The sequence below is a fragment of the Pteropus medius genome, unplaced genomic scaffold (genome assembly GCF_902729225.1).
Source record: "Pteropus medius unplaced genomic scaffold, Ma_sr-lr_union100, whole genome shotgun sequence".
In the NCBI taxonomy this organism is placed as follows: Eukaryota; Metazoa; Chordata; class Mammalia; order Chiroptera; family Pteropodidae; genus Pteropus; species Pteropus medius.
The window spans coordinates 1,619,342-1,645,524 of NW_024355109.1; the positions used below are offsets into that span (position 1 = coordinate 1,619,342).

At 46.0% G+C, this 26,183-nt stretch overlaps 2 protein-coding genes across 2 annotated transcripts; both read right to left on the reverse strand.

The window, feature by feature from the left end:
• Positions 1–48: 48 nt before the first annotated feature.
• LOC120598379 (uncharacterized) lies at positions 49–24,578 on the reverse strand. The gene is given in 17 exon segments (XM_039857166.1): positions 49–147; positions 2,531–2,547; positions 3,983–4,090; positions 5,065–5,140; positions 5,711–6,199; positions 6,201–6,328; positions 6,467–6,751; positions 6,917–6,952; positions 7,117–7,308; positions 13,413–13,536; positions 19,741–20,304; positions 22,011–22,173; positions 22,373–22,735; positions 22,940–23,267; positions 23,424–23,711; positions 23,881–23,916; positions 24,133–24,578. Coding segments are annotated over 17 exon segments (3,330 nt in total). The 5' UTR covers positions 24,167–24,578.
• LOC120598336 (elongation factor 1-alpha 1-like) lies at positions 19,374–20,319 on the reverse strand. Its single transcript, XM_039857110.1, is given in 2 exon segments — positions 19,374–19,722; positions 19,725–20,319. Coding segments are annotated over 2 exon segments (912 nt in total). The 5' UTR covers positions 20,305–20,319; the 3' UTR covers positions 19,374–19,390.
• Positions 24,579–26,183: the final 1,605 nt, after the last annotated feature.

Here is a 26,183-nt window from a genome sequence, read left to right on the forward strand (position 1 = left end):
GGGCTAGTGGACAGCTGGAGTGGCACACACACTGGGCTCACCTTGGGGCTACACTTCCTGGGATGGAGGAGGTATTGTTTTCTGTATGAGCGTGAAGATGTCCAGTTGGGCATAGGTCACATCCTCAAAGGCTTCAGATGTAGCAGCCTGGAGCAAAGGGAGAGTGGGAAATAGGTATGCAGTTGGGATGGACATACTCCAGAAGCCCTGGGAAGATAGGACACACCTGACTGCCCATCTCTCTGTCCTTTTTCGCCTGTCTGTTCTTCATGTCAGGCAATTCCATTGATAATGGGGAAGAAAGGGGAAGGGTGGCCACTCTCTGTCTGAGTCTCACATAGTTCACCTGGGCATATGTCACTCTCTATCTGTCATCATCTTCAGGTGTCTGCTGGACAGAGACAGTGAAGGCAGGTTGTGTCCTTGATTCCACACTTGTATACATTATTACATTTTACCACATCGAAACCAGAGTGTCCACTGTAAACTATAAATCAGATTATGTCACTCTCTGAACAAAACCTTCCAGTGCCTTCCACAAGCATCCACACCTAAAGGATCTGTGTGATCAAGTACCTCCAAAGCCTGCCACCCTCATGGCTAACATTTTTTCTCCTTGTCCATCTACCTCCAGCCACACTGGAAGTCATGCTGTTCCTGGAATAAAGTGAGCATATTCCTAATTCAGCCTTTGCACTGATTGTTCCTTCTACCCAGAACACTCTTCCATTAAATATGAATACAGTGTTTTCTCTCCACTGTGTTTGTCTGCTCAAATATTACCATCTCAGAGAATCCTTCTTAACTATTCAATTGAACCATCCTTGCTCTTACAAACACACTCTATCCCCTTATATAGCACTTTGCACTGTATGATTTTAGGTATTTGTGCCCATGATGATTTCATCATTGTCTCCCCAAGGGAACGTGAGGTCATGGAGAGCAGAGGTTATGTTTAGAACCAAATAGAGTTGTGAAAATAACAGCCCCTCAATAAAATCTAATAACTAGAGCTGAGTGATGGAATGAACAAATGAACATCTAAGGGAACTGCAGGGTATCTATTCATTCACTGACTCAACGAACTTATAAGCTTAGTAAAGGTCAGACATGACAAAGAAGGTAAAAAATGTCCTTGCCTTTATGGAGCCTAGCCAATAGGAGGCAGTTGAACAGACTTTAAGCAAAGCAACAACACACATATAATTATGAAAATCAAGCAGGACTCTTGAAAAAAAATGGCATAGATAATAGAGGCTCTGTTCATCAGTCTGGCGACCAAATCAAAGTTGTGACAGAAACAAGGAGCAAACAGCAAGGAAAAATCACCTGGGATCTAGAAGAACAAGCCATTCAACTACGGAGAAATCTAAGAAATCATGCTGCGATGGCAGAAGGTAATATGGGATGAGGACATGAAGCTGCCCAGTTCCCAGTGGCTGAGTGGGACAGAACCTGTGGCAGAGGCAGTGGAAGCTACAGATGCCTCTTAAAGGAGTTGTGTCCATTAGTGGATTTTCGCAGTGACAGACCTGCTCACTCTGAGCACCAGTGCTGATTCGGCTGCATGCAGGGCGCACCAGGGACTTACAGCGGGACACTGAGTTGTCAGAGTGAGGGCCAAGGGGAGAGTTGTTCTGTACAGAAGAGTCAGCAGTATCCATTGTTCTTCTGTTGAGCCTTCCTTGCTCCCAGTGTGGGAACTCAGTGCTGGCATAGTGGAGACATCAAACTGGATAACAGAAGTCGCTCGTCCCAGAGGATTCCCTGAAACTCTACCACCCCCAACTCATGGCCCCCACCTAAGCCACATGCAGGTGTATCCTAGGTGAGTCAGGTGCTCCTTGCTGAGCTGCGCCTAGACTCACACTGGTAGCAGATGACCTTGGTTTCTGGTGTGGCCTTTTGAGGCGACTATAAGTACAGCATCTGTGGATTGTTTGCTGAATCTTAACAGGTGGCCCCAGAGGGGCACATGCTGGGGCTAAATTTGGCCTGCCGCTGAACTCTTCTCAGAACTGTGCCACTGGACACCTACTTACCACACAAAGCCATATTAATAAGACAAAGAGACTTAGGAGGTTTGCTTAGTACATAGAAACAGACACAGAAAGGCAGCCAAAATGAGAAGACAAAGAAGCAGAAACCATATGAGAGAATAGAACAGAAATCCAGAAATAATGGAGTCAAACAATCTAACAGATGCAGAGTTCAAAATACTGGTTATAAAGATGCTCAATGAACTTATGAGAAGTGTAGATTAATGCAGTGAGAACTTCAACAAAGAGATAAAAACATAAAAATGGAAATGGAAATTATAAAAAAAAAACCAGTCAGAAATGAAGAATACATTATCTGAGATGAGATGTACATTAAATGGAATAAACAAAGTGAATAAAGAAAAGGATCAAATGACTTATATAGAGGATGGGAAAGCCAAGGACACTCAATGAGAATGGCAAGAGAAAAGAAGCCAAGACTATAACAATAATTTAAGGAGCCTATGGGACACTATTAAGGGTAAAAATACCTGTGTCATGGGGGTACCTGAATGAAAACAAGATGTTGAAGAGCTATTTGAAGTAATAATGATGGAAAACTTCCCTAACCTGGTGAAGGAAACAGACATACAACCCCAGGAAGCTCATACAATCCCCAAAATCAGGAACCCAAAGAGGCCCACACCAAGACACATCATAATTAAAATGCCAAAGGTTAAATACAAAAGAGAATCTTAAAAGCAGCAAGAGAAAAGCAGTTAGTTACCTACAAGGGAGCACCCATAAGATTGGCGGATGATTTCTCAAAAGAAACCTTGCAGGACAGAAGAGCTTAACACAAAATATTCAACGTGGTGAAAATCCAGAATCTACAACCAAGAACACTTTATCCAGTAAAGCTATCATTTAGAGTCGAAGGACAGATAAAAAGCTCCCCCCACCCCCCCCAAAAAAGCTAAAGGAATTTATCACCACCAAGCTAGTATTACAAGAAATGTTGAGAGATTTCTTAAAGAAGAAAAATAGGTATCAAAAACAAGAATAAAGAATGGTAATAACTACATTTCTGTCAACAAGTACCTCAAATGGAAAATGATTAAGTGCTCCAACAAAAAAGAGTGGCTGAATGGACAAGAAAACAAGACCCCTACATATGCTCCTACAAGAGACTCACTTCAGATTAAAAGACACACACAAACTAAAAGAAGTGGGATGGAAAAAGATATTGCCTTGATGAACCTAGAGGGTATTGTGCTGAATAAAATGGATTGGATAAAGTCAAATATTGCATGATTTCACGTACATGTGGAATCTAAAGAACAAAATAAACAACAACAACAAAAGCAGTAATAAACTCATAAATACAGAGAATATTTAGTGAGATACTGGATGGGAGAGGGTTTGGGGGAATGGAAAAAAAAGACAAAGAGATTAAGAGGTACAAATGGATAGTTGTAGAATAGACATGGAAATGTAGAGTGTAGCAAGGGGAAGATGGTTAATAATATTGTAATAAATATGTTAGGGGGAAGAGGGGTACCAGATTTAGTGGGGTGATCACTTTGTGGGTTATGTGGATCTCTGCTCACTGTACTATACAACTGAAACTGGTATATTATTGTATGCCAACTATAATTGAAAAAACCATCATTGAATTGTACAATGTAAATACAAGCAACTAATTGTCTATTACATTTCAATAAAGACAACAACAACAAAAAAAAAAACAACAAGCAGAGACATAAGAGATGGTAAATGGAAGGAGGACAGGTTTACCTCACCATGATCATGGAAGACATTTTCAGAGCTGATGCCTGAATGACAAGGAGACAGCCCTATGAATACCAACAGCAAGCTCTTGCTAGATTTTCAAATGGATATTTTTTGGATATTTTGTCACACCCAGCCCTTCCTCGTGTTTGAGGTGCCCTTAGCACAACTTGCTGATAACCTACATGTACGTCACCCCATTCCTCACTTACTGTGTTTGCCCTGATGCCAGTGTCGAAGGAGCAGGAAGAGAAGGAGGGAGACCATCAGGACAATGGACACTGAGACCCTGATCAGGATGTTCAGGTACCTTTTGAGACCTTGGCATGAATGACGTCATTGATAAGTCAATGGTACCATTTAATCAAGCACCCGTATGTGCCAGGCACGTGCTGGGTCTGTCACTATGATCTCAAACCCTCATGAAGGTCATGCATTAGGTGACTGCAGACTCCACCCACACATTCACAGATGAGGAAACTGAGACTCAGGGAGGCTGGTCACATGCCGCACGTCACACAGCCAGGACGAGGCAGTGCTGGGGCTGGAATCAGGGACTGTGGGTCCCTGTGCTCTCCTCACGCTACCCCCAAGGCAGATGCCAGCTTCATGCTCTGGGCTCCACATCCTCAGGGGGCAGTCCCTAGCCTCATCTGCAGCAGAGGGTCCTTCCTTATCACCTTCCTTCTACCAGCACAAGGACCAGGACTGGTCAGGGCATGGGCTGGATGCTGCGTCTCTCTGGGTCTGGCTCCACCTTGCAGGGCCTGATCCCATGGAAAGGTCTGCTGGGCTGGGGGCTCTGCCTTCCCATACTCTGTGAGGCCAGGCCCTCATCCCACCTAATCTCCCAGGGGTATGAGCAGGAAGGGACAGGGGGCCACCCAGAAACACTAGACACTCAAAAGAGAAGGGGCCCCAGGCAACAGCGGAAGCAGCAGAGCTGGAACTGATCACGTCTGGCCTCAGTTCACTCCTCTGTGCTGTGCCCCTGAGCAGAGGAGAACGGCCTGAAACTCCAGCCGCTGTCACCCTGTCCCTCCCTGTATAGTGTCACTGTCACCCTGCAAAGGGAGCAGGCCCAAGACATCACATCCTGGGAGCCTTCCCTGTGAGGCCCCTTTCCTAAGAGGCCAGAGCCAGATCTGGAGGGAAATCCAAGCTCTGAGCCACAATTCTGTCCTTTTACACATGGAGAAATTGAAGCCCAGACAGGGAGGGGTGTGTTCACGTCAGGCTCTCCAGAGGCACCTGGAACCAGTGCATAACTCAGCCCTGCCCCTTACGGACCTACCTCCACTTGCCAGACCCTCACTCACTCCTCTGCTGGCCTGGATCCGTGGAGGTGGAGGCCCAATCCTCAAAACCTCCTGGGAGTCAGGATGGGGTGAGGCGGGGCTTCATCACTCTGCCCTCTTTTCCTCCCCGGCATGAGCCCCATATCTTCCTCTGCCATGATCTCCCAGCCCTAGACCCCTGGACCCCTATGGTTCCCCAGCATCTCTGCGTGACTCCCAGGCCCTCTATGACACAGCCCATCCTTGAGTATCTGGGGGACAGCACACCTTCTGAGAGACTCAGATCTGCCCAGGGGTGGTCTGTGCTCCCTCTGGGCATGGAGGCCCCATTGACTCACCAGCTGTGGAGACGGGCGCAATGGGTGGGGGACTGGTGTTTCCTGATGGTTCTGAGATTGAGGACAGAAAGGGGTAAGAGGCTGGGTCCCCACCTCACTCAGACTCTCTCTGTGGTCTCCCAAAGACCCTCCTACTGCCCACCTGGTGCCTTTCTAACCCCAAGTGAGGGGGAGAGGTTGCCAGGCATGAAAAAAACTTTGAGGGACACATTTCTTCTATATGATCCTCCACTGAAGCTCCACTCCCACGGGGAGAGGGCCCTAAGTGACAGAGCCCAGAAAGGATAGGGTAGGGGCCCCTCACCTGAGACCGTGAGCTCCAGGGGTCACTGGGGTGATAGGTGGATATGCTGCATGAGCTGTAGCACCTGTAGGTGCCCCCATGGGCTGAGGTCACAGGAATCATGGAGAACTCGGCCTGGTACAGCCCAGCTCGGTTCTTTGTTCTAAGATGCAAGAGGGAATGGGCTGTCCCCTCCTTGGACAAAAGGAAAGTGTCCCTCTGGCTCTATGTCTGACACAGCAGGATCACATTCTCTCATGTAGGGCTCCCCTCCCAGCGAAGACCCAATAACCAGTCTGGTGCCTCAAAATCTAGATAGGCAGGTCAGACTTCCTCACCTGAAACCAGGAGCTCCAGGGGGTCACTGAGGGGTGACCACACCTGGAGGGTGTTCCTATAACAGCCATAGCATCTGAACATCCCCTAATGGCTAGGGATCACAGGCCCCACAGGGAACAGGGCCTGGTACCACCCGCTGGACTGTCACTGTGAATCCAGGGTCCAGGGGTGGCCTGTGTTCTTCCCTAGTCAGAATGAACCTGCTAAATCTCTTCCTTGAGCCACACAGGAGGGTCACGTTCCCTCCTGAGGTCACAACAGGGCTCAGCTGGGCTAACAGGCTGGATTTGCTGTAAGATCCTAGGAGAGAGGGAGGCAGCGTGTAAATGGGGTCACACCTCCTCACTCCCCTAAGACTGGGCTGTGAGAGGGAAACCCTGAGAGCAGACCCCCTTCCTGAAGGCAGAGAGTGAAGTGGGACCCTCAGTGTCCTCTCACCTGTCACCACCAGCTCCAGGGGATCACTGTGCTCTGACAAGCCAGTGGAACTGTAATAGTAATAGCGGTATCTCCCTGCAGCGTGCTGTGTCGTTGGTATGATGGAGAACTTCGCTTTGTCCCCAGGCTTTGGTGGCTTCTGTCTTTCTGAAGTCACACTATTTCCTTCTCTATACAGATAGAACTCCTGGGCCCCTAGGGTACCCTGACACCGGATGGTCACAGGCATCCTCCAAGGGATAACATAACTTGGCTCGGCCCAGATGGTGGGTTTGGGGAGAGTCCCTGGAAGGAATAAGAGGCTGAATCACAAAGCCCTTCCCCACCTCTCACACTCAGCTCAGCCCAAGACCCTCTCTGTGTATCACCTCATCCTAGGACCACTTGCTCTCTCCTGAGCCCCAGAGGCTGAAGTGAGGGGGTGGGGCATGGAGCCTAGGGAGGACTTACCTGCCTGTACGCAGGTGTTCTGGTCCAGATTCAGCCCTGCAAGGGAGGCCCCATGAGAGATTTGCACCCGCCACCTGAGCTGGTTCTCTTCTCATCAGGCCCCAGACACTTGAGGGGCCCGAGTCTTCATTTCCGCTTGAACAAAAGGGTGCAGCCTCCCCATCCCCTCCTTCTATCCCCTATCCCTCTCCACAACTGACCAAGGCTGAGAAGAGCAGAGAAGATGGACAGCATGGCGCCTGCTCTAAGTGCCCCCATGTGCAGCTGGAAGACATCCTGGGTCTGAAGGACATGTACACATAGGATGTGGTGAGTCAGGAGCTGCTGCTGCTCTTCTGGGTTCCCAAAGCTGTGGACCCACAGGAAGGGGATGGCCCTTCCTGGGTCTGACTCTAGGTGTCTCCAGGATGAGAGCTCAGGAAGACACCAGGCCCTCCGGAGGCACTAAGCCCAGATCTGATGTCTCACCTGACCCCCAGGACCCTGCCTGGTCTGCACCCTGGCTCAGAGAGGGCAGATCTCTGGTCGCATCCTGAGTCAACCCCTGACAGGCTGGCTTCAAATAGGACAACCACTTATTTCCTCAGCTCCTCAGCTCTCCACAAATGGGACTTACTTTCTGTCTTCGACTAGTCCATTAACAAATATGTACTGACCACTTACTATGTACAAGGCATTGGTGCCAGAACCAAAAATATATCCATTATGAAAGAGACCCACTTCCTACATCTTGAGAACTCGTGTTAGCAGAGTATTTGAATACGTGAGTGTGTGTGATTGTCTTTTTTGAGTATGTGACTGTGTGAGTGTTTATATGAGTGTGTGAGTGTCTGTGTATGACAGTGTGTTTATGTGAGTGTGTGAGTGTGTTTTATGTGAGTATGTGTGAGTGTGTGTGAGTTAAGCATGTGAGTGTGTGAGGTATTGTGTGTGCTTATGTAATGTGAGTGTATGTTAAGTGAATGTGTGAGTGTGAATTGCTGTGTGTATGTGAGTGTGTTTATGTGATTGTGTGTGAGTGTGTGTTTGTGAGTGTGCATGAGTGTGTGTGAGTATTAGTGTGGGTCAGTGTGTATGTGAGTGTGTGTGTATGTGAATGTGAGTGTGTGTGTCCCCACAATCACCGCACCCATCTCTCTGGGAGGAAGCAGAGTGAGAGATGAGGGTGCAGGGTCACATCTGGATGATCATGAATGTCCTCGAGCTCAGACACCAGAGCCTGGATTCACTCTGGAGGCAGTGGAGACCATGGGAAGGTTTGAACAGGACATGGATAGACTGTGAAATGGAAGCTGGGAGGAGCGGTGGGGAGAGGACATGACCAAGGGGGTGAGGATTGGGGCTTGGCACTCAGAGAGAGCAGGCATTGCTCTCGGTGTGTGAAGGATGACCATCCCTCCCTCCTGGCTCACTGGAGACACCAAGGTACCTCAGAGAAGTGAGCTAAGTAGGGGATCCTGGGGTTGTGCATCACATGTCTGCTCCCCAGGACAATGCAGGCTGCCTCCTGGCCTTGGATGCAGGGCCCACATCCCACAGTGTCTCTCCCCTGACAATATCTCTGGTAGCAGTAGAGCCTTCTGTGCACCTTCTTGTGTGGATCATTTGGGTCCCTTTTGCCTCTTCAGAGCAACTTTCATGCTGGGTGTCACTCTCCTAACCAGGAAACTCTTCAAGACTCAGACAAGTTTGACATTCACGAGAGTTCCTCTGCAAGGGCAGTAAACACACACGTGTACACACACATGCATCCCAGACACATATTTACACACGTGTACACAGAACCACATGTATGTATACACATACATAGACATGCTTATGTACACACATGCATGCACGAGTACACATAGATACACATATACACACGTATACAGAAACACTCACTTTAGTTATTAGTTGTGGCACTTCTGTTTCCTGAATTATTGAAGGACACTTAAGTAGGCTACTTCCTTTCTTGTCCCCACTTCCCTAAAGTGGAGCACAATGAGGATAACCCCACTCCAACAGGTGTGGAGAGGATTCACCTGCCTGAGATATGGTGAGAATGAAATCACAAAGTCACAGAGCCAGATCGAGATGTTGGGGTTTGACATATTGAGAAGGAGCGATACCTCATCCAATGAAGGAAGACTCCGGGGGCAGATCTCATGTGTGGAGTCACCTGAATCCTGACAAAGGTCCCTGCAGCGCAGTGGGGACATCATGGTCTGTTTGACAAGTGGTGCTGGAACAATGGGATAAGTCTATGGAGCAAGGAGAATTTGCATACCTGCTTCTCACCACACACAGTCGTCATTGACAGATGGGCTTCAGAGCAAGACCTGAAAAGCAAGTTGGTTACCTCTCTTTTGCAAAAAAGCATTGGAGACTATCTTCTTAGCTTTTTTTAGAGACAAATATTTCTTCAAATGGGCACAAAACCATGAACTGAGTGTAAGTATGGATACATTGGAATACAGTAAAGTTATGAACTGTCCTCATAGACACCAGCAAGGAAACCACACAGAGGATACAGTGAGAGAAGGTATTCGCAAGGCCTGAATGAGACACTGGACTGGCCTTCTGATATTTTAAGCAACACCTACAAATCTGTAAGATGACAGAAGACAGCAGTAGAAAAACAAACAAAAATCACTAAAAATAACTTACAAATATTGATATCCAAATGTATAGTAATCTTAAACAAGTTCCTTGGCTTCTTACATCTTCGGGAAATGACATTAAATCACATGTGGTATCAATACACACAGAATGGTAAAAAAATATAAGGGAGAAACACTGAGAGTTGACATGGATGTCAATCAAGTAAGATCTCAGAAACAATGATGGGAGTGACACTGGTGTGGCTGCTCTGGAAAACTGCTTTTTGGTGGCATCTTGTAAAACTGAGCAGCATTGATATTAATTTTTTTAGCAATTTCTGATGGAATGGTTTTGTTTCTCTATTGGTTGGTCTGACCGCTATTTTCAAATCAGTCGACTGATTATATTTACGAGGGTCTATTTCTTGCTCTCTATTTTATTCCACTGATCTATGTGTCTCCTCGAGTCAATAGCGTTTTCTCTTTATTACAGAAGCTTATAGTAGGATTTGAAATTGGATAGTGTGAGCCCTCCCACTCTGTGTTCCTTCAGAATTGTTTTGGCTCTTACAGAATTTTGCTTTTTTGTATAAATTTTAGAAGCAGCTTGTCAATATTTAAAACAATCTTCTGAAGCTCCATTCTAAGTGAAGTTTTTGAAAATGCTTCACCCTAATTGTAGTCCCTAAGGAGATACCTAGTCTAGAAAGTAGGAGTTGAGTGGCTGACTATTTCTGTCCTGGAAAGTGCAAGATTAATTGTACATCCTTATTTCCCAGGCTCACCCACACTGATACTCTTTCCTACTCAACAGAGGCTTTTGTCCTTCCTAGCAGGACATTAATTATGACATAGGAATATTTAACATTTTAAGGCTACAACCAGTCCTCTTGATGTGTTTAGGAGAATTCAACAAAGAACATCCACAGCCACTCATGCATACTTTTCTGTGATAAAAATAAGTACCTGAGGGGAAAATCTCAACACCTCACAAAGTGAATGTAGATTCCGTTAGTCTTCAGCTCAGTCACTACTTGCTGTGCTCAGACCTCAATTGAACTATGAAGTCCTGTATCACTTTTGAAACAAGCTCTAGTTTGTACTGTTGAAGGTGTTTGATTCTCTGCACAGGAAGGATAAAATGTCTACATGTGCTCACAATGCAGTTGTGAAGGTAAATGACTCAAGAAAACATAGACCTATAAAAGTCTATATGAATCATACATAAGCCATATACTCATATTTATATTTTCCCTCTCTATAGAATTCAGGACCCTTAAATAAGGTGCACACCTGTGTCCCACGACCCAGTGCTGAATTCTCTCCCCATCCCACCCCCAGGATAACATACAAAATGGGAGGTAGTTGGAGGAGATTGTGGTGGTCTGTGGTCTTATGAAAAACCTTCTAGATGCACTTGCACATTCCCGGTCAAGGCTGGGCCAGGTTTGGGTCCGCACGCCTCCTGAAACTAGACGAGGTGTCCTGACCTGTGGATTCTGTGATGACAATTTTCAATTTACTTTGCAGGATCAAGCTGTTGCTGTTTATCCATCAAGAAATGTGCTAAACTCCCACTGGAAGTTTTATAGCAGAGCTCTTCATGATTTATTTTTCAGTCGTTAAATGAAACTCGAGATAATGTCACAGAATGTGGTGAGCAGAATCTCCAGACAACATTGGTGCCATCCACCAGGTGCCCATCACACAGGGAAATACCCAGCTTCTTCTCACCCTAAAAATACCAGATGCTGAGGATCTGACTTGAGCCCCATCACTGAACACAATGCATGTCTAAAGTGTCACCTTTAGTTTTCCTAAACTCTATAATCACGTATTGATTTTAACAAGTTTGCTGCCTTTTAAAAATCATAACAATTATACAGTTTACAGCATTCAACATTCTCTGGCCAAGTGAATGTATAAAAATGGTAATAATATGAAACCATTTTTAGAAGAAATGTGAAATGTATCTCCACCTAATATTTATTAGGCCTTTGACCAGTTGCATATTTTTTTACTTTACTGCCAAATGAAAAGCAGGTAACCTGACAGTTTGATTCTGCATTTCTAGAAGAAAACAAAATATTTAAACTCTGCTTTTTGTTGTATTAGCTGACATCACTTTTTGTGTATTAGTAGAAACTCAGTTTTTTCCATTTCTGTGGAGAAAGGGGAGAGGAGAGAGAGAGAGAGACAGACAGACAGAGAGACAGAGACAGAGACAGAGACAGAGACAGAGGCAGAAACAGAGATAAGGAATGATAATGAACAAATTTGGTAAGACTGACCCAACAAATTACAACTAACTGAGTGGTTTGAGACAACAGAAATTTATTTTATAGTCTTTGAGTCCGAAGGCCATAAAAATTGATTAACAGATGGAGATGATGATAGATAGATATAGATAGATGATAGATATAGAAATAGATAGATGATAGATAGATAGATAGATGATAGATGATAGATAGATAGATAGATAGATAGATAGATAGATAGATAGATAGATAGATAGATATAGATAGATAGATAGATAGACAGACAGACAGATGATAGATAGATGCACTCACTCTCAGATACACAGATACATAGATAAATACATAGATATGTAGATAGATTCACAAACTCCAATATTTGCTATCGTCAGTCTTCCTTACCTTTCCTGATCTCTAGGTAAGTTTTTCTTACATCAGGCTTGGAGATTATTTTTTTCAAACTCTCTTAATCTGTAATAGGCTTATCACATCGTGCAAGTAAAGGTGTACAACGTGCTGATTTAACGCACTTATATATTACAGTCTAATGTCATGTTAGCAATAGCTAACACCTACATCAGGTCACATACTTTCCAAATCAGGTCACGTACTTTTCAATTCATTTGGTGCTGAGAATGTGTAAGATCTTGTTTCATAGCAAATATCAAGTACATAACCCAGTATTGTTACCTATCACCACCATGCTGCCATTACTGTCATAGCAGGAAGTGTAAACTCTTTGACCAACAGCTCCCCATAACCACCCTCCACCCAGCCTGTGATACCACCACTCTGCTATTTTTACGAGTTTGGCTTTTTTAGATTCTGCATATAAGTGAGAGCATACAGTGTTTGTCTTTCTCTGGAGAATAAGAAGGGTTGTCACAGAAGGTCCACCATGTAGAAAGAGAAAACCCACATTTAATGGAAGAGAAATCCTGTGCAGGGAGCATCCTGTGCATCCAAACCCTGTTCACTCCCCTGGACATTCTCAGCAGACAGCTCCCCTAATTTATGGTGCAGATTTTCTCTAAGAACCTTCTGGGGTCATTAGGTGACGTTCAAGTCACCAGCACTCTGAGTGGCACACTGTCCCCTCCTGCACTGACCTTCTGCTGCCCCCTGGGTCCTCTTGGGCTGTATTGAGCCTGAAACAGCATCACCCTGAGGACCAGCAAGATCAAGCCAGTGACACCCATCCAGAAGACATTCCCCAGCATGTAGTCTTGGGATGGGAGGCTGGGAATTGTGGACAAAGAGGTCACAGAATTCACACAGACCATAGTCCTCCAGGATCCTATATGTGCAACAGGGCATCTGCTCCCTAACAGGACATGACCCTCTGCACTGCCTCCTACTGTGCTGATGACAGAGCAACATTGGAGGGTCAGACTCTATCCAGAGCCCACGACAGGGCCCTACTGGGTCAGAAGGGACAGCTTCTCGGACATACCTGGAGACAAACGTGGAAGGAGAGGCTGGCTCCTCCACTGAAACCCCGTCCCATCCTGGCCCCCAGATCTCACTGTCCTCTCTCTGGCCAAGGAGACCTGTGTCCCCTCACTCACCCTTCTCTCATGGGGATCCCCTCCAAGCAGAGACTCCAGGGACCTGTCTGGTGCCTGAAAACCTAAATTGGGCAGCATGGGACTCCTTCACCTGAGACCAAAATCTCGTGCCAGTCACTGGGGTGTGAACACACCTGGAGAGTGTTCCTTTCACTGCTATAGCATCTGAACGTCCCCCTGTGGCTGGAGATCATGGATTCTACAGGGAACAGGGCCTGGTATCACCCACTGGGCTGTTGCTGTGAGTCCAGGGTCTGGGGGTGGGTGGGCGGGGTTGTGTTCTCCTTTTTTAGTCAGAATGAACTTGCCAAACCTCTGCTCTAAGCCAAAGAGGAGGGTCACATTCCCTCATGAGGTCACAACAGGGCTCGGCAGGGCTGACAGCTGAGTTTTTCTGAGAATCCTAGGAGAGGAGGAAGCAGTGTGTAAATGGGGGCCACACCTCATTTCCCCAGGGCTGAGCTGTGAGGGGGACACCTTGATTGCAGAACCCCTTCCTGAGGGTAGAGGCTGAGGTGGAACCCTGAGTGTTTTCTCACCTGTCACCACAAGCCAGTGGAACTGTAATAGTAACAGCGATATCCCTCTGCAGTGTGCTTTGTCACCTGTGTGATGGAGAACTTGGCCTTGTCACTGGGCTCTAGTAGGGTCTGTCTGTACCAGGATGCTGAACTGCCTCTTTATCCAGAAGAAATTGTATGGCCCCCAAGGTCCTCCAACATCAGAGTCACAGGGCTCTCCCAGGGGATCACAGAGCTTGGCTCAGCCCAGACGGTGGGTTTGGGGATGGTCCCTAGAAGGAATTAGAGGCTGAGTAACAGACAGTCCCCAACTCAGTCTGCAGCTATCAGCACCAAACACTCTAGACATTCCCCATCCATCAAACCTGCTGTTCTCCATCTCCAGCTGCGTAGGGGTGGCCCCTTGTTCCCCATGAGCACTTGGGATCTGGGAACCCTGGAGAAAGACTCACTTGCCTGCACACAGGTCCTTGGGCCCACACTCAGCCTTAAAAGAGAGTCTCCGTGAGAGATAAGCCCTGAGTCCTGAGCTGATCCCTCCTCCCCATGAGCTTCCCGAGGCCTGGGGTCCCCTGACTGCCCAGGGCCTGGCTGTGGGGCACGGTCCCTCCCAGACCAGGGCTTTCCTCCTGTCCTCATCTCACCCAGGCAGAGCAAAGTTGTAAGGTTGGGTGTCATGATGTGTCCTCCCTCTGGTCCTGTGTGCAGGTGGGGGAGACCATGGAGCCCCCAGACAGACAGACACACAAGATGTGTCATGGGGTTGTCTCATTAGCAGCCCCACAGGAAGGGGAAACACCTCCAGGAGCCATGCTCTGGTTTCTAGGATGGAGCAGCACAGAGACCTGGAGACTTTCTGAGAAGCTCCTTCCATGTGAGGGGAACCAGGACCCAACCTTCCCTCTAGAGCCTCCTCCCATGGGCCCCCTCACCCTCAGTCCATCTACTGGCACCTCTTCGTGGGGTCCTCACTGTGGACAGTGATCACTCAGGCCCTTGAAACACTTCAGGAGGATGTGGGAGCCTGTGCCCTACAAAGCTCAGAACAACAGGGACAAACATTTACCATCCAGCTGTGCAGTTCAGGGGGCATCCCTGTGACAGTGACCTCTCAGCGGAAATGCAAGGAATTGGGGAAGGAAACGTGACCCTTCTATGGACACAGAGTGTGGCTTTCTTTCTGTGTCAAGCCCTTCAGAGACTTCTCCTTTTCCTAATGACAACACCCACCCTACCCTCCTAGGAACAAGCCTCTGAGTCATCCTGCTTCCCATTGCCCCTCGTCTATCGGGAAGAGCTGTGCCCAAATCATGTGGTTCTGCCCTCGATTTAGGGGATAGTGAGTTCTTTTATATGGAGAATAAAGCAGATAATTAAATATTCCTCCATCGTCCACATTCCATGTGACCTTGAGCAGCCACGTCCACCTCTGAGCCCCTGTTTCCTCATCTGCATCATGTCATCATGAGCCCCAGTCCTCACAGTGGTTGTGGGATCAGTGGTCCCAGGACATGGAGAGATAAATCCTTTTTTTTTTCCAGATCTGATTAAGACATTTGGGGTGAGACATGAATGAAATAAGTTGTCAGACTACATATCATCAGGGTGGATGATAGCAGTGCCCACTCAAGAGCCCCCATCTGCTCTTTATGCTGAGAAGTCCTATTTACAATATTTCTGAAATATGTACCAAAGTCAAAGCACACAAAGAGATACGAAAGTTCCCAGTCTCCAGGCAACCACGACAAACAAGAGAGACCAAAGCTGAGTGGCCACTGGCACCTGGGTTCAGCAAGGGGTCATCAGAATGCAAGAGCCTGTGTCTGTGCAGACAGAGAGTGACTCAGGTCCTCATGGGAGGGAGGTGATCTGGGCTCAGGGTTGGAGTTGAAGGCAGTGTTGTCCCTGCTCCCATGTCTGGGAATGAGCCCTGGGCCACCTCTGCCTCTGACTCAGCCCCTGGTCAGCATGAGCCATGTCCTCCATGTGTGTGAAATTGAATCCATCCTGTCTGGTGTGACATGGTCATCTGCCCAGATGTGAGTGTGCAGTCTGCAGAGTTATCAATTGGGTTATTATGTTTGAGGAGATAAAACACTATGAAAGCATGAAACTCATTTTATTTCAACCATGTACAAACATCTGAAATAATAAAGAAAAATAATTGAATTATTGGAACAACAACAGGTGTTATATTATAGAAGAATATGAAATTTTAGAAATGAACTAAGCAAATACCTTAGAGGAAATAAAGAAATATTTGAAATAACACACTCAAAATACTCCTTTCATCAAGAATACACAGCTGAAGATACAATTATGAAACTGGAATACAACGCTGAGGAAATTTGTAAGACTAAGATAGAGAAACTGGAATTAGAAAACCAAGATGCACAGGGAGCAGCAAGAGAAGGCCGGTGGCTCTGTGGCATTCAAGAGAAGAGCAGTGAGGATGACGCTGCTACAGTTCCAGAAGCCAATGGTTGTACAGTTTGCAGAGAAGCAGAGAGAACACACAGGGTCAGGGTACACAAGTATATTGATAGTCAAATGTGTGTCTTCATATTTCATGGAAGTGGAGAAAATGGATGTGAGCTGCCTTTCAAATGAAAGAAAAATACTAAAGATAAGGGGGAAGTACATTCATGAATGTAATTGTGGTTGAAAAATTCTATAGTTCCCCAAATTATTGTTAGGGAGCAAAGGTGAAAGCGTCAGAAGGGAGAAATCCATAAGTACAAAGAGATTGGAGCACCTCTGACCTGTCCGATCTCGTGTTTCAGGTGTTAAACACCCCCATGTCAGGCTCCGTCTCCAGGAGGGATGTAGAGAGTTAGGGTAGATCTTTAACTATCAAATATTTTCTTTCTCATAGTTGGATCATATTCTCTACTGGAAGCATGAAAATCTTTTTTACTATATTAAAAAAATAGAGTGAAAATAAGGCATTTTCTAGACACACATAGTCTTAGACCTCCTACTGTTTACAGACTCAGAAAATGCAATATTAAAATATGCAATTAATTTGAAAGAATAGATTCAAGATAAAATGAGATGCACAAGTCAGAATGGCAAAACAAATAATGCATTGAAAAAATCTGTATATACATGTATATATATTTATATTTAAGAAAAGCAAATCAAAATATTAGGCCTGTTCTGTGTGTTATTAGAGAAAGATGGGGTGGGGCAGGATTGTTTTTTGAAAGAAACAACAGCTCTGCTAATGCAAAATATTCTTTTCTTATCTAAAGAAAAGGATGAATTTAAAAATTCTTCCCAATTATAAATGTAAATACTAACTTTATAAATGGAGATAATGATCTAAAATTAGAAAATACAATATATAACCTCCAAACTGGGTGATGGGATTATATAAGAGATAAGTCTTGATCATAACAAAGGAAATTCAAAAAGAAAGTAAAAGAATGCAGGGTATCTTAATCCATAATGAAGCAACACTTAAGTAAAATGCCTTAAGACGAAGGAATCCCAGTATGAAACTCAAGGTTATTTATTTATTAATAAACATTAAAAGATTAACCAGACTGACTTAAGAATTAGATCAACGTATGCCCACTCAGAAAAAAACAGATGTATACTAACAATAGAATCTCATCTAAAAGAAAATCATTACAGAACACTTGAAATCAATAAAGAATTCGTTATTGTTATTTAGTAAAATTACCTGATAGCTACATAAATATTCCACAAAAATAGAAAGTTTAGAAGAAAAATTATTTTATCTTATTAAATAATAGATTTACTTTGAAGATACAGTACTCACAAACATTTCTTTAATCACAGTCAATGAAATACATAAAACAAATAAATATGTAATTGGTGAATCAGACAAATATCTTTATAATATTATAAGATTTAGAATATCTTAGAAATAATTTATAAGATAAAGAACGAAAATTTTTTTATAAGAGCAAAGGACACACTTTAATGCTTAATCTAATGTGTGGAAATATTATAACACTCTTTATTATGTCATGTAAATATGCATAAAATGGTTTGTAATGTGTATATGTCAAAAAATAAGTAAGTAGGGTCAAATATGTGGTGACAGAAAGAAATCTAACTATGGGAGGTGAACACAGTGTAAATGTATATATATGTCTTACTGTTAAAATGTAAAAAGAAAAGTAAGTAAGTAAATAATATGCTATTATGTGTATAGCAACAAGGAGAGAATGCACACATTTAAGGCTCATATTGCTCCTAAAGTATTAAGTACTTCTTGGACAAAAATAAATTTATCTTCAATTTTTTTCAGGTTAATGGCATATGTATTAAATTCCCTGAGAAAGCTGCAATTTAATTAGCAATCAGCAATAAAAAGAAATTATGAAAGAATCTAATTACTGCATGAAATATGCCAAATACTAAAACATGTAATATTGTTTAAATTTATGATGCATTAAGGAAAAGGCATGATGAAATTACATTATATCAAGACTTGGAGAATGTCAGCCTAAAAAAAACAGACACACAGAGAGAGGTCAGCAGGTTGGTGGGATAAGAGTTCCTACCAATTTTGACACCCCAAATCAAAGATAAGGGAATCCCACTATGAAATAACCCCAAGTTCATAGTGGCGACCTTCACCTCATTTCAGATTCATGGCATGTGACAGGCTCAGAAACTCACGTGAACCCGTTTTAAACTCCTCATTACATATCCTGGGATGTGGGGCAAAGTGTGTGTTCAGAGATGTGTGCCTAGACTCAGGTGAGGCTGAATAGGTAGACGGGGATCTTGTTTTGAGGGAACCTCAGTGCCAACATACGAAGAATTTGCTGTCACAGTTCAACTTTGTTTGATATTCAGAGTCAAGTGCAGCTTATGGCTTTCTCTATTCCCTTCGATCACACCTCACTAAATTGTATGGGAAATCAGCATAGGTTATGAACAGGTGTGTTATTTACCAATAACAATGAGTGGACTTATGAGTCAACAAATGACAGTCAATGAGAACATGGCCCGTGTTCCAGAAGATCCCATGGTTTCGTCTTGAATAAGACCTCCCAATGTCTCCTAACAGTTTACCACCATAATGAATTGCACGAGGAACTGTTTCCTCTGTTATTTATAGGGTGTAAAACAATTCAGCCTCCATAAATGATATGTGTTTCTCTGTTTAAACTTTATGTGTGTAATAAAACACACGCATGCTTCTTAAAATTTCCCTTTATTTTTAAATCATGGTTAAAAGTTATCTGTGTTACTGTTTTTTGTTTTTTTTTTCTCATTGAACTTTGTTTTAATGGGATCTAGAAATGCTGTGACAGAGTTTTGGTCAAGTTGTTTCCATTAAAAAGTACTGATTTTAAAAACTAATAACTCAAAAACTGCCACACATACAAAAAGAAAACAAATGGTCCACAAAACATTCTCCTTTCTTTCTGAAGGTTTTATGATGCATTGTGATCATTAACCAATCTTTTACTATTAAACTTAAATGGCCAGTTGAGACCAACGGTTCTGAGACCATTCTCCCACCACTGATTAAGACACGAGTGGCAGGTATTGGGGATAATATTCATTTAGCCTTCTGAGCTTTCTGGGCAGACTTGGTGACCATGCCAGTTCCGGCTGCCTTCTTGTCCACTGCTTTGATGACACCCACAGCAACTGTTTGTCTCGTGTCATGGACAGCAAAACGGCCCAGAGGAGAACAGTCAGAGAAGCTCTCAACACACATGGGCTTGCCAGGAAACATATCGACAATGGCAGCATCACCAGATTTCAAAAGCCTCGGGCTATCTTCTAGCTTTTTCCAAGAATGATGATCAATCTTCTCCTTCAGCTCAGCAAATTTGTAAGTTATTTGAGCTGCGTGACAATCCAGCAAAGGTGCATATGTGGCACTGAGTGGTTCAGCATAATCACTTGAGCCGTGAAGCCAGCTGCTTCCATTGGTGGGTTATTTTTGCTGTCACCAGCCATATTGCCACAATGAATGTCTTTGAAAGACACATTCTTGACACTGAAGCCCATATTGTTCCCAGGAAGAGCTTCACTCAAAGCTTCATGGTACATTTCAACAGACTTTACTTCATTTGTTACATTGACTGGAGCAAAGGTGACCATGCTGGGTTTGAGAACACCAGTCTCCACTCGGCCCACAGGGACAGTACCAATGCCATCAATTTTGTAGACATCCTGGAATGGCAGACGCAAAGGCTTGTCAGATGGATGAGCTGGTGGCAGGATACAATCCAGAGCTTCAAGCAGCATGGTTCTACTTGCACTGTCATCTTTATGGGTGACTTTCCATCCCTTGAACCAAGGCATATTAGCGCTTGGCTCCAGCTTGTTGTCACCATTCCAACCAGAAATTGGCACAAATGCTACTGTGTCAGGGTTGTAGCCAATTTTCTTAATGTAGGTACTGACTTCTTTAATGATTTCCCTGTGTCTTTTCTGGCCATAAGGCAGCTCAGTGGAATCCATCTTGTTAACACCAATGATTAGTCATTTCATACCCAGTGTGTAAACCAGAAGGGCATGCTCGTGGGTCTGCCCATTCTTGGAGATACTTGCTTCAAATTTACCAAAACCAGCAGCAACAATCAAGACAGCACAATCAGCCTGTGATGTCCCTGTAATTATGTTTTTGATAAAGTCTCTGTATCCTGGGGAATCAATAATGGTCACATAATACTTGCTAGTCTCGAATTTCCACGGGGAGATAATGGTGATACCATGCTCACATTCGGTTTTCAATTTATCCAAGACCCAGGTACACTTAAAAGAACCCTTCCCCATCTCAGCAGCCTCCTTCTCAAATTTTTCAATGGTTCTTTTGTCAGCCCCACCACATTTGTAGATCAGATGGCCAGTTGTGGTAGATTTGCCAGAATCTATGTGTTCAATGATGATGAAGTTGATATGAGTCTTTTCCTTCTCTATTTTAGTTTAGATGTAGCATTGGTTTTCATGACACCTGTGTTCTGGCAGCAAACCCATTGCAAAAAAAGCTGTGTTACTGCTTTTCATTTCACTTCATTCACTTTTGGCATAAAGTATTTTATTCCATATGTAACAAAACATCCATTAATTGTGATATTAATTTCTATGGTTTTTGTCTAAAGTGCAGAACACGCTTGTCGATATTCTCATAAGTGTCAGTGCGCGCGCACACACACACACACACACACACACACACACACGTTTTTCTCTAGTGTCTGTAGTTGTGGGCTAGAGCTGTGTTCTCTTTCTTTTAACTAGTAATAATTACTTATTCCCCAAACTGAATGAAGCAATTCTTACTCTTGCTAGTAATGTGCTGGGACTCTGGGCACTCAATATTTCTCCCACAATTGATTGGGCCATTGTTTTCTGTTTGCCACTCATGTAGATGTATTAGGTTTTGGCAACATAATTTCATTGAAACTGGTAAAGCACTGAGATGGAACTGACCATGACCTTTAATATAGAGGAAAACATACGTGCAAAGTGAGACCATTCATGACATGTGTTACAGCTGGATTGTACTCATTTGCGAAAGACAGTTCTATCCACTCCACCCCAACAGCATTCACATTGGTCTTTAGATTGGCCACAAAGAAAGTATTTACCTCAAACAAATATGCAAATACCATAACTCCCAGCACTCTAAAAACTTATTTCAGAGTCAGTTTAGCATCACGTCATCAGGCTGTCACTTCAAACACCAGTGTGCACATAGAAACTGAAGGCATTTCTTAGAAACTATCATGTGATGAACAGAGGCTGGTTCTATGTGTCCAGAGGGGAGTTGGGGGAATGATCTTGGACTTATCTGTTCCAAACTGGAGCTGATTTTACCCATTTGTTCCGTTATCTAAGACAGATTCTGGATTCTGAGCTGAGGAAAAGTATGTATCAAGTTATGTGGCTATTAAAAATGAAGAAGAATATATATACATATGAAAGCAGACCAGGCGTGAAGGTGTGGATTGAAACCTTTCTGTTTCAAGAAATTCGGTAATGGGAGGGAGGGACTGTCCACAGCTTAGCTGCAGAAGATTCTCTACAGGCAACACTCCAGATGTTTGTCATCGTGTCAGCAATGTTTACAGTTCTTGACATTCTGTATAGTTCTCTCAATTTGTGCTGCATATATTCTTCTAGAACGTCCTGATCATGCAAGATTTATTTTCAATGATCTGCCTCACTGAAATGTGGGTTTGTTGCCTTCTGTGTTGTCCTCTTGCTGCTCCCTGGGTCCCCTCAGGCTGGGTCGAGCCTGAAACAGCAGCACCCCGAGGACCAGCAGGATCAAGGCAGCCACGACCATCCGGATGAGATTCCCCAGCGTGTAGTCTTGGGGGAGGGAGGCTGGGAATTGTGGACAAAGAGGTCACAGAGGTCATGCAGATCACAGTCCTCAAAGATCCCAGATGTGCACCTGCCCCGTGACTGGACGTGACCCTCTGTACCACACGTGACTGAGGGTCTACAGACCCCAAAGCTGCATGGAGTAGGAACAGGAGGAAGATGCAGGGCCCTGTCTGGCCCTTCATGTCATCTGTAGCACCAGTCCTTGTCCCCAAAGTCGGCCCTCCACACTCTGCACTCTCCCTGCACACGCCCAAGTGGGGTTAGGCCTGCAGGGGGTGTGGTGTTCCTCATCTTTTCCATCTCTCCTCGGCAAGGGATTCCCCTATGGTCAATCTCCTTGTTGCTCCTCCCTGTCAACCTAAGCCCAGAGCACTCCTGGGACAGGAGATGGAAATCAGGGCTGTGATAACTGCCGAGACGCTGTGGGGGTGTGAGCCCTTCGTCCTTGGTCAGAGCAAATCTGTCAAAGCCGGTCTCCGAGTGACACTGGAGGCTCAGCCGGTCTCCAGACAGCACCAGCGTGCTCGGCTAGGCTGAGAGGGAGGGCTCCCTGTACACACTTGGGGAGGAGGGAACAGAGGCACCGAGGGGACACACCCCACATTGCTTACTGAGACTGCAGAGTTTTCACATGTCCTTCCCCCAGCCTCCCGCCTGTGATTCTGTCCCCAGGAGGCCAGTGTCACTGACCCCCATGACTCCCAGGGGTCCATTGGACACAAGGCTTAGGTCAACCATTTGGGGCCAAGGAAAGAGATGGGACTGGGCAGTGGTGGTCCCCTCACCTGTGACCTCGAGACGCAGAAGGTCACTGGGCTCTGACCATTCATAGACGAAGGAGCTGTGAGAACCATAGCATCTGTAGGTCCCCCCATGGGAGGTGCTTGCGGGGCCCATGGGGAACAGGGCCTGCCACCTCCTAGTGTTAGGCTGCCATTTAGATTCCACGTGTTGCGGTGGGTCAGCCCCTCCCTCCTTCAGCAGATGGAAAGTGCCAGATGTGAACTCTGAGCTACATAAGAGGGACAAGTTCTCTCCTGAGGCCACCACAGGGCTTGGGTAGGCTGAGAGGGAGGGTGCTCCGTACAAGCCTGAGGGAGAGAAGGGAGCTGTGTTCAAGGAGGACTGTCACCCCCACCCCAGGTGTGGGCTATGAAGGATGAGGTCCCCCTGAGGCCACACTCTATTCCCTTCTATCCACAAGGAGGAGCATAGAGTGGGGAGGGGACAAGGCCCCATCCCCTTACCTGTCACTGTCAGGGGTAGCAGGTCACTCCACTCTGACCAGCTGTTCCCGCTGATGTGATATGCACACTGGTACCGTCCTGCAGTAGAGGAGCTCGTGGATTCAATGGAGAAACCTGTCCTGTTGCTGGATTCCTCTAGGGTCTTCTTAGCTGAGGGTCCAGAGCCCCCCTCTTTATAGAGACGGTAGGCATCAGCCTGCAGAGACCCCTGACACCAGATGGTCACGGGGCTCCCTAAAGTGACCATGGGGCTGGGGTCAGCCCTAATGGTGGGTTTGGGGAGGTCCCCTGAAAAGGAATCAGACCTGAAGTGTCAGGGGCACCCTTCTCCCCTCAGTTTCCCCAGCTGTTACTCCAGGCCCCACCTCCACTGGTCACCATCAGCCCAGACCCGCCGTGCTCTCCCAACTGCGCAGAGCTGTTTTGGGGCTGAAGCAGGAGTTCTGGGGGCACTTACCCGCTTGTACCAGGTCCCATGGGCCCTGACACAACCCTGAAAGAGAGTCCCATGAGAACAGTCCCCACCCCCACACAGAAGCTCCAGGCCTGTTCTGGGCCCCTGGGTGCTGGGACCAGACCTAAGTCTGAGAGTGTGTCTCCTCCTCTGAAAATTCTGTCCCCACGGAGCCTCCCTGAGTCCTGGGGTCTCTCAGGGACGAGGACCTGGGAGGAGAGGGGACCTCATCCCACCTCTTTCCCCAAAGCTCACCGAGGCAGAGAAGGGCAGTGAGTGTCAGAGTCATGGAGCTGCCTCCCAGGGTTCCCGGTCATGCAGGTGGCAAATGAAGTCCACAGATCCCAGCACGACCGATAGACACACAGGGTGTGACAAGGCCCAGGCTTCTTGTGACACATCACGGCTTCCTCTTTAGCAACCTCAAAGGAAGGGGAACAGCTCCTTCCAGAGCCCCGTTCTGCTCTCCCTAAAGGGTGGCCTGAGGAGACTCCAGCCTCTGGGACTGTTGAGACCACTTCTGAGTCTCACCAGATCCCACATGCTCTGCCTCCACCTCATGCCAAACCCAAATCCAGAGGGCTGGTGCCAGAACATGAGGGTAGAGGACTCAGGGCAGGACTTAGGATCAGCCCAATTTCTGTTCCAACTCTGCCTCTGCCTTTCTAGAATCTGCGTGACCTTGAGCAAGTCACTTCCCTTTCCCGAGCTTCTCTAATTGCAAAGTTTCTTCCTTCCTTCCACTGTCCTGGCAACCAACTGTTGTTTGCTGAGCAGTCACCCTGTCCAGGTGTGAGATTCATTGCTGAAGGTGACCGAGTCCTTCCTTGAATGCATGGAGCTCTGATTAGTGACAAAGACAATGCAAACGTTTAGACAATGGATAATTTGGCTATAGGTTAGGTGTGTTCTTGAGGATGAGCAAAACAGAGGACAGAGATTCAAAGACAGGTGACGTCTAGCAACATTAGTCCCAGAGTGCGGGGACCTTCTGGAGAAGGAGAGAGCAGGACACAATAGGGGTCAGCACATGTGCGGTGAGAGGATGGCACCCTCGTCCAGGCGGAGGGCGACAGCTATAAGAGCTGAGTCATCAGGAGTGCTGTGCCCTGTCACTCAGGCTCTTGTGCACCCTGCAGGTTCTCCTAGGTTTTACCTTAAGGTAACAGAAAATGTCGGTCACAGAAAGTATGAACAGATTGCTGTTTTGAGAAGCTGCCACTGTGTAGAAGAGCTGTATTGACCACGGTGATAAAACTTCAATACCAATGCAACCCCTGGGTGATGAGGTGATGAGTATTCCAAGTGGTTATGAGAGTGTCTCATAAAACCCTTACGCAAATCCTGTAACACAAACACGTTCACAGCTGAGTAGAAAGAGGCAGGAAGACTTCTCTTCCTGTCATGGTCCAGAAACTTTGGAAAGGAGTCCACTCTGTTCTGATTGGCTCAGAGAGCACCTGGAGAAGGCGCAGGGTGGTCACGACCAGGTTGTGGTGTGTCTGGGGAGGGGAAGTGTTCGCTGGGATGTATTTGCTGTGTGGGGAGGAGCTGGCTCTGCTGGGGCTGCAGAGTTTAGCTCAGCCCATCTCCAACCGCATGGACTATCAGGCAGAGACACTTGGACATTACTGGAATAAGGCGGAGACCTGTGCAAGGTTTGGTGTAGGGGGTGGTCAGTGCCAGATAAGTGTGGGGCCGCGAGAATAAACACCTCAGCTGGGAGTGAGGGACTGGAGGAGAGAGGCCAGGACGGAGGTGGTGGAGTTGCACCATCGAAGCATCTTGTCCCTTCAGCTGGGCTTGATGGTGGTGATGGGCTGGGTCTTGCACATAAGGGCCCAGAGTAGAGCTGTTGACTCTGCCTTGGCTGATGGAGGAACCACTGGGGCCATCACAGGATAGATGACCCCAAGAGCACAGAGAGGGATGAGACCATGTTCCCAACACTGTCCCTGACTCTCGGAGTGCACCACCATGTCCCTCCTGTCCCCGTGTGGGTGTCTCCCTCACACTCCCTCTCTCTGACTTCCTCATGTCTACCCGAAGCAGCACCTTCTCTTAGTCACTCTCGCCAAGACCTGAGTCATGGCTGCTTCCTCTCTGCCTCCTCCCCAGACAAGTCTTCTCATCCGACCCCTTGGATTCTATCTGTGCCTTGGGCAAGGGCGCTATTTGGAGACAAGTCATGGGGTTTATTTTATGACCGGAGAAACATTATGGATCATTTACTTTGAACCAGTTTCCTCAATGTAGAAATGATGTAACATCACCTTTGGCGTTGTTATGAGGGTCGGTAGAACCTG